Here is a 9,359-nt window from a genome sequence, read left to right as displayed (position 1 = left end):
ATGAAATCCTTAATTGATTTTATTGTTAAATATTCAATTTTTGGTATCACACGTTGTTGGCTGTATACGATAGAGTGGCAAAAGCGAGGTTTGCCTCATGCCCACATTTTGGTTTGGCTTAAAGATAGAATCCGTCCTGAAGAAATCGATCAAATAATTTCAGCCGAAATTCCAGACCCATTAATTGATCAAGAATTATTTGATATTGTCACATAACACATGATCCATGGGCCATGCGGTGCTTTCAACATGACGTCGCCGTGCATGGAAAATGGAAAATGTAAAAAAAACTTCCCAAAGCCGCATACGAATGACACGATCACGGATATTGATGGTTATCCAATGTATCGCCGCAGAAGTACTGAGAATGGTGGCCATACATTTACAATGCGACTGCCGAACTTTCAAAATCAAGTTGAGTTTGATAATCAGTGGGTGGTACCATACTCACCACTACTTTCAAAAACTTACAAAGCTCATATCAATGTTGAGCTTTGCAGTTCTGTTAAATCAATTAAGTATATTTGTAAATACGTAAACAAAGGCAGTGATTTGGCCATATTTGAAGTACAAAACATAAATAAAAATGACGAAATAGCACGATACCAAATGGGCAGATACATTAGCAGCAATGAAGCTATTTGGCATATTCTCAGCTTTCCCATCCACGAAAGAGATCCTGCTGTCCAACATCTGGCAATACATCTTGAAAACAGTCAACGTGTATACTTCACTGAAGAAAATGTTCTCCAAAGAGCGTTCGAAGCTCCGAAAACGACTCTAACTGAATTTTTTACATTGTGTCAAAAACCTGATGTTTTTGGCCAATTCGCGAAGACATTGGTGTATGGTGATGTTCCGCGTTATTTCACATGGAACAAATCCAGTAAAAAATGGGAGCCACGGAAACAAGGAAAACCACATCCTTCTATTACAGGCATATTCAAAGCTAAGACATTGGGGAGACTTTACACGGTACATCCAAAGCAACGTGAGTGCTTCTATTTACGTTTGTTATTGGTGAATGTTCCCGGACCAACGTCTTTTGAATTTTTACGAACAGTTAATGGTCGAGTATTTAATACATACCAGGATGCATGTCGTGAACTGCAATTGCTAGAAGACGATAACCATTGGGACTTAACGCTTGCTGATGCTGCGTTGACATCAACACCGAATAACATTCGTCAGTTGTTTGCAATTATTTTGACGACATGTTATCCCTCGCAAGCACAAACTTTGTGGGAAAAATATAAAAATTGTATGACAGAAGACATCTTGCACCGAATTAGACAAACAAATCAATGCCAAAACATAGATTATACACCAGAGATGTACAATGAAGCATTGGTCTTGATCGAGGATTTATGTGTTCTTATTTCAAATTTACCACTTAATCATTATGGTATGCCATCACCTAATCGTCCAGCCACCGACTTAGTCAATACCGATTTACAACGAGAAAATCAATATGACCATGGAAGTTTAGCAACAATTATCATGAACAGTGAACCATTACTGACAGCAGAACAAAAAATTATTTATGATCGGATTATGCTGGCTGTTGCTGCTGAACAAGGCGGTTTTTTTTTCTTGGATGCACCCGGTGGATCCGGTAAGACATTTTTAATATCGTTGATTCTTGCCAAAATACGGTCGCAAAAAAAATCGCATTAGCAGTAGCATCGTCAGGCATTGCGGTTATTTTACTGGATGGTGGGCGAACAGCACATTCAACATTCAAGCTGCCATTGGACGTTCATAATAAACCAGATGCAATGTGTAACATCAAAAAGAATAGTGGAATAGCTGCAGTGTTGCGGAAGAGTTCTATAATAATTTGGGACGAGTGCACAATGGCACACAAATATTCACTTGAAGCATTAAACAGAACTATGCAAGATTTAAACAGCAATAATAAACTTTTCGGTGGTGCTATCTTACTTTTGTCTGGTGACTTCCGGCAGACCTTACCGGTTATACCTCGCTCTACTTTCGCGGATGAGATTAATGCATCTTTGAAACAATCATTCTTATGGCGAAGTGTTGAAACACTTCGATTGACCATAAATATGCGAGTACAATTGCAAAATGATCCATCAGCACAAATATTTTCCGAACAACTACTAGATATTGGGAACGGTAAAATAGAACTGCAACCAAATACGCAATGCATTAAACTACCAGACAATTTTTGCACTGTTGTTCAGGATAAAAATGAATTGATTCAGAGTATTTTCCCGGATATACAGAATAATTATTTGAATCATGAATAGCTTAGTCAACGGGCGATTTTGGCAGCCAAAAACGTTAATGTTGACGAAATTAACTTCCAGATACAACAGTTGTTACCAGGCGATCTGATGTCTTTTAAATCAATCGATACTGTTGTTGATGAAAATGAAAGTGTAAATTTTCCGATTGAATTTTTAAATTCATTAGATATCCCTGGAATGCCACCACATAATCTTCGATTAAAGATTGGTTCCCCTATTATTCTCCTCCGTAATTTGAATCCACCTCAATTATGTAACGGTACGCGTTTGGTCATCAAAAAGATCACCGGAAACATTCTTGAAGCAACCATTTTGGCTGGGAAGTTTAAAGGAAAAGTGGTCCTGCTGCCACGTATTCCGATGATACCATCAGATTCTACCATACCCTTCAAAAGGCTACAGTTTCCAATTCGTTTAGCTTTCGCCATGTCTATAAATAAATCTCAAGGTCAAACAATGTCCATTTGTGGTTTAGATTTGGAAAATCCATGTTTTTCTCATGGGCAACTATATGTTGCGTGTTCACGTGTTGGGAAACCGTCGAATCTATTTGTGTTAGCTAAAGACAGGTTAACCAAAAACATTGTGCACCGATTGGTGTTAAATTAAATTGAAATTGAAAGTATTTATAATTCAAAAAAATAGATATTAATGTTGAAAAGTTTAAGACTGTCTGCCTTGCCTACCTCATTCATGAGTTTAAGCGTCACATGTTATTTACTGTATTATACTGTAATATACTTATATTTGTTATGAAATTAAATGGAAATAATAAATCTGATAAATTTTTATTTCGTACCTACTGATTTATGCTTAATATCAAGTGTAAGAACATTTTAATTAATTGTGTTCAACGTACTTCCCCTTCAAATCTCAATCCAGTGAATTTGTATACCAACATCAACATTTTCGTCTTTGTTCGTAAATAATTTCATTGTACTAAAGGGTTCTAGTAGTAGAAAGTCAAATAAGATCACCATATTTTTTTGCAAATACCATCTGTGTGAAAAAGCATAGTGGACTCCGTGACTGATGTTTTCTTATTGTTCCTCTTAGATTGCTTACTATAATATAATATAACAAAAACTTTAGCCACAGCAACGCGTGGCCGGGTCAGCTAGTATATATATAAAATCAAGTATGAAAACTTTAAATTCAAAGGAAAATGCACTTGAATTAGAAAATCAACTTAGTGAAGTTGAAGATTTTTCACTTCATGAGAAAGTTAAAATTTTACAGGCAAAAAAAAAGTTCAAAGAAGAGGAGTCTTGATTTTTCACTTATTTTTTACCTTTACGTTATGCTGCATTCGTATATGTATGTTATAGGTGCGTTAAAAAAATGTATCCTAAAATACTATACAACAATTATATACTATTGTTAAAATCATAAATCAAGTGAGCAATAAAGTTGAAATAATAAAATTTAATGGCATGTACATATTTGAGTATTGTCCATCTTCTGGTTAGAATCTTGTCCAACTTCTCTGATAACCTTCAAGATATGTCCAACTACTAAAGTTTTCGACCTCCCTAATAAAATCCCCATAACTCTGTTAAAAATCCATTTCAGGAAACCTTGTTTTCTTTAATTGATTGAAAAATGCATGCGTCATGTAATGGGATACTTTTTACACATCGATTACGCCCTGATCCCACGAAAATGAAATTACTTCAATCATGCCTTCCAAACTGTCCAACTGTTACGTTCCGAGAGGAACGTTCCGAGTCGATCCTGATTCGCCGCGTGATTTAAATCGTTCTCTTGACTTACGTAGTTGGTGTATGTAGATCTCGGGAATCCGCTGATCAGCTCCTCAGATCTTCTCGTTCAACTCGCCCACAATTCTGAAAGTTCGTTAGGTAGGGCTCGTGCCAACCATCACTATGCGTGATTGAAATAATTGTTTATGACAACACTTGGGTTAATTACACATTTATTAACGGTCTTCTTCCAGTTCTCGATGGTAGGTTTACAATCGTGGTACAGATTGGTGTTAATCACTATCACAGTGACAACTGTTACAAGTCTCGAAGGTTCTGAATGACTTATATTGATTTTATTCTAGGATTTAGGTAGAGATCTGATTTGTTCTCTATGATGTCTGAAGTTCTTCTGATCTATTCTATTTTCTGGAGAGGTTGAATTAGAGGAAAAGTAGGAGGAGTTCAAAAGGAGTCGCGATTTCTCGCGGGTCTCGGATGATTGGTCAAAGATGATGAAATAATTGAGGGTAGGATTTCTGATTCGTGCATGAGATCTCGGTGGTGGATTAGTGCGAGGTAATTGGTTTAGAGAAGCAAGCGGCGAATCGCTGATTGGTCTTGTTATCGTTAAAATAAGGGCGCTATCCTGGATTCTGGGAATAGGGGTTTCTTTATTTGTGAATTATCCGTGATTTCTCTTCCCATGTTTCCGGTGTTTAGTCTACTCGATTATCTTAATTACTGCAGGTGTTTATTACTTTGAGTTATTACGGTTGAGATCGTAAATCAAAGGTTTTATGTGAAAGCTAATGTTGAAAGGTATAACGGTTAAATGGGAAAAAATGTGCATACCATGTATGTTATGAATATGACTGATAAAATAACGGTTGATCTAGCGTGTGAGAACTATCGATATAAGGATTTGGACGTTATGATGGTAGCTATGTGTGTTAGTATTAATCTACGACTATCGGTAAGAGCACGTGAGGCTCTCTTATGATAACTGCACGCTGGTCAGGTAGGGCGCAGGGAGGGCGCCGCCGTGGATACCGGCTGGCACGTAACACAACTATTGGGTATTTTACCTTAGTAAAAATGGCAGATATTTTGATTTGTTTGAAAAATGGTGGTAGATGGCGATAAAGACATGCAAAAACGTGTCTACCGTATGTCATACTGATAGGGCTGAAACACAAATAAATATTTACAGAAAGTCATTCAAAATCTGTGTCCAAAAAGGTAGACCAAAATCTTGACCCGAACACCCTGGCAGACCACCGTAAAGGGCAGTAAATCCGTGTAGATTGGAGATCGGGCATTACAGTTACGTTCGATTACCAGAATTTTAGTCAGTCATATTGGTACATAGCAAGGTGAGCATACAGGTATATTATTAATTATTATTCATAATTATTTATCATTATTAACTGTTTGTTATGGTTATTTATCAATATTTGGCCTCACATCGCTTTGTTAATGGTATAATCTTAATATCTGATTGTGAGTAGAAAATTTTCTTCTGAAATGAATTTTCAAATTACTAGTTCTTCTTCTTCCACGTGACTATTCTCAAATCGAGGATGTGCCAAGGTACTCTTTAATTACACCTGGTACCTCCAGGACTTTCAAAACTAATTTATCTTTGTCCAGATATTTATGGTTGCAGGTTATTCCAGAACGCAGTTTCTCCATTCATCGGAGTGTCTTGGTTAAGTCAGGCTTGCGTGGCTTAGGTTCGGGAGAGATTTGTGGAACAAACGAAAAAAAGAAAAAAAAAAAAACAATAGCGGAATAGTACACTGATTGTGAAACAGACACATGGTTACATTAGTTATTTGTTAAACGTAGATTGATTACAAATTTAAATTATTTTTAGCAATAAAATCAGCCAGGACAAGGATGACGTACATAGGATATTTTAGAAATAACATTTGTAGATTAAAGCCAAGAATGATGTTGTTTTTCCGAAAAAAGTGTGAGTTTAACTGTGCATAGGTTAAAATAGAGCCATTCCCGAAATAAGTGATTAGGTGATACAATGGTAATCACACCGGCACGTCAATGGAGCACGTCAATGGAGCCCATTCTAACTAGGTACTCATTAGCATTAGTGTGATTTGTTTTAATCTGGCTTATGAGTGAAATCTTCCTTGTGGCAAGAACTAAGCCGTTGAACCATGGCTGGTTAGTAAATTGGCCCGCCATTGAACATTAGGTGACACCTTTGTGATGGCCTATGTCGAGGATGCTAGTTTGTAATGTACACATAGTGGAGCTTCTTGAAAGTTGTTTAAGGTTGGCCCAAAATATTTTATTGTTAAATTCTATAGGCTGATCCCCTACCGACTGAGCGGCACGATCAGCTTGTTCATTTCCTGATAAATCTATATGGAATGGAATCCACACCAAGATGCACTGACCCCCGAATTCGTGGGTTTCGAATAGTTTTTGTTTGATATTAGTCAAGATCGGGTTTATCCTATTTTTTGTCAGAGGGTGTAACAGAGCAGAAATGACACTCAGAGAATCTGTGAAAATTAATGTTTTCAAGTAACTCCTATCGTTAATTAGATCTAGTGATTTAGAGATGCCCAAAGCCTCTGCAGATAAGATAGATGAGTTGTCATTAAGTCTATAAAGGCGAGGCAGGCCTTCATCCGGGGGGGTCACTGCTGCCGAAACTTTCGGAGGTGAAGAGGTTTTGGAACCGTCGGAATAAATTTGTAAAAAGTCTGGAACGTCAGACTTACAGATCAGTTTTAAGGGGGTTCCTAACCCAAGAGCGTAGTATAACATTAACGATTTTCAAAATTGTATGGATTCGGGAGTAGAGGAAGTAAAAAATTGGGTAAATTGGTTTTAAAAGTACGCAATTTCAGCTTTAACTAAAAAAAAAAATCATTTCGTAACGTGAAAATTGTGGCTGCTATCGCCACTGAAGTCATCGTGTGCAAAAAGCAGTGTTGTAAACGGTAACCATGTTTTCAGCCAAACGGTGAGTCTGAAAAACAAAAACCAAAGATCACTTTGCAGGCTAAGGTACCCTCTACGCAGGTAAGGTAGGTTGTGAATCGGGGAATTGTTAAATTGAATGTAGTTAGGTAGGTTGCCGAGAAGTCTTTTAGAGAAAACACGCAGCTGAGTCTTTTTCTTACTAATCATTAGGCCCCTGTGTAGGAGCCAGTAGTTTTTGGAGTCTAGGGAGGCTGAAACTTTATCAAAAGCAATATGAAATTCCCGGTGGGAGGGGTTTATTACCACATCGTCGGCGTATGTGAGGGTTTTAGTGTTGGAACCTCTGTTATTAAGGATAGATCTGATATAAATATTAAAAAGAATGGGGTCCGAGAACAGAACCCTGGGGGAGGCCGAGGTTTGCAAGCCTAACAGCCATATCTGCCCCCCGAGTCCTGCCATGGAGCACCCTTTACCAGATAACATGTCTTATAAATCCCACGATTCGATCGCAGTTGCCGAATTCGATTAGATCTTGGATAAGAATTTTGTGGATCACATTATCAATCGCTCCCTCAATATCCACGAAAACACCAGAAAGGTATTTCTTCTTTAAAAGCTTGTGGAAATATCAGTTGTAAGAACAGTGATTAGCCGATTGGACTTTTCTGAAACCGTAAAAGCACTTCGGAAATATATGACGGTTTTTGGTTCACCAGAGTAGTCTACAGTTGACTATTCTCTCTAAGGTTTTGAGGACGGCTGAGGATAGGGTGATTGGTCTAAATTCTTTGGATCCAGGTTTAGGTACGAAACGCTATACAAGGTGGTCCATTTAAGTTGATGCAGCAGAATATCTCGAGAACCAGCCATTTTAGAGAAAGATGTTTGAAATAAAAGTTTCATGATTCGAAGGGGGAAAAACACTGTGTCATCGTACTTTTTATTTGGTGCAGGCTTACAAGGTCATTTGGAGGTCAACGTTGTTTTTTTAAATAGGAACATGTACTTTTTTTGACAGATTTGCATGTTACCCATAAAAATGAAAAACTTTTATTCGAAACTTTTTTTTATACATCAATTTTTCAAGGTATCTCAAAATTAAGAAAATAGGTAGTAGAAAGATCTGGTGACCGAGCATGCCAATGTACTAGTCCTACTAGTCTACCTATGTTTTTGTTTCCATTCCATGAAGGTACGAGATCTACTCTCCGAACTGAGCCCGTGGTGGGGATTCCGTTCGAACGAGAATAAGGGGAAGCGGCACTACTAGGAGTGGCACTATTACGGGAGCGGACTGTAGTCTCATCATAATGGATTATTCAATCATCGCGGAAAAAATTAAAATGATTTTGATCTATGGTGAATCCGGAAGAAACAATCATAAAGCTATTACATTGTACGCTAACCGTTTTCAAATTGAAAAATTGATGTCGTATAAAAAAAAGTTTGGGACAAAAGTTATTCATAATTTTTATGTGTAAAATGCAAATCTGTAAAAAAAAGTACATGTTCCCATTTCAAAAAACAATGTTGACCTTCAAATGACCTTGTAAACCTCCACCAAATCAACAGTACGATGGCACAGTGTTTTGCCCCCACCGAACCATGAAACCTTTATTTCAAAAATCTTTCTCTAAAATGGCTGATTCTCGAGTTATTCTGCTGTGTCAACTTAAATGGACCACCTTGTATAATGAAACCAATCCTCTGGGAATTCACCTAACCGTGAGTGATATCAGTGTCTAGTCTGGTCGTAGTTTCCGGACTCTAAAGTAATACAGTTTTCAGCCGCGAAAGGGATAGAGACCTTGCTAAATGCAGATGCTATGTCTTTATCATCTGGGGAATGAGTGGGGACTATCTTGGGGAGGTGGAGTCTGCTTTTAAAGGCCTTGATTGACCCTCAGACCTTATCAAGGCTATAGTCCAGTCATTACGTCGGAAAAATCGGGTTAGAAATGAAAATGAACCGAGAAAGCCAAATTTTGGATATTACGTGGGGGGCGGCTAGAAAAGCTTAAGTTCAAATTGTCGACCAAAATAACTTTGTGCGTTTTCCGCCATCTTGAAAAAAGGGTTAAATTTAGTTTTTTCAACATAACTCGGTTCCCCGTTGAGATCGATAAAAAAACCATAAATTTGGGGAGAAAAAATTGTTTTTCGCTATTTCCTTTTTTCTCGTCAAAGATGTCGAAAAATGTCTGAAATGAAACTTCTAGAGCGTGTTCAGACCTACAAATTCGTTGTTTTATTTTTCATTTCCGACGAAAATTACGACCTCTAGCGCGCCGCAAAGTCAGTAAGACTGTGCCCGGTTTCGATTGAGCCGTTCGCACGGTTGTATCCACACGTAAAAATGGATGAATGGTAGTTCAGGGAATTATTGGTATACAAAATAAATTAATGAACCAGCCAAATT

At 37.6% G+C, this 9,359-nt stretch overlaps 1 protein-coding gene across 1 annotated transcript; it reads left to right on the top strand.

Annotated features, from left to right (window-relative positions):
• The first annotated feature begins 249 nt into the window (after positions 1 to 249).
• On the top strand, positions 250 to 2,276 carry LOC124187831. The gene is made up of 2 exons (XM_046580019.1): positions 250 to 1,615; positions 1,729 to 2,276. Exons 1-2 carry the CDS (start codon positions 250 to 252, stop codon positions 2,274 to 2,276), a joined length of 1,914 nt encoding a protein of 637 aa, XP_046435975.1.
• Positions 2,277 to 9,359: the final 7,083 nt, after the last annotated feature.

Source organism: Neodiprion fabricii, chromosome 1, assembly GCF_021155785.1.
Source record: "Neodiprion fabricii isolate iyNeoFabr1 chromosome 1, iyNeoFabr1.1, whole genome shotgun sequence".
In the NCBI taxonomy this organism is placed as follows: Eukaryota; Metazoa; Arthropoda; class Insecta; order Hymenoptera; family Diprionidae; genus Neodiprion; species Neodiprion fabricii.
The sequence above is the reverse complement of the archived record's forward strand: the minus strand, read 5'-3'. Positions and strand labels throughout refer to the sequence as shown.

Excerpts from the sequence above, each read along its gene's own strand:
- LOC124187831 (XM_046580019.1), top strand. The coding sequence starts at position 250 with ATGACGTCGCCGTGCATGGAAAATGGAAAATGTAAAAAAAACTTCCCA. Across the intron at positions 1,616-1,728 it reads GGATGCACCCGGTGGATCCG|CACATTCAACATTCAAGCTG; the intron begins GTAAGACATTTT and ends GTGGGCGAACAG.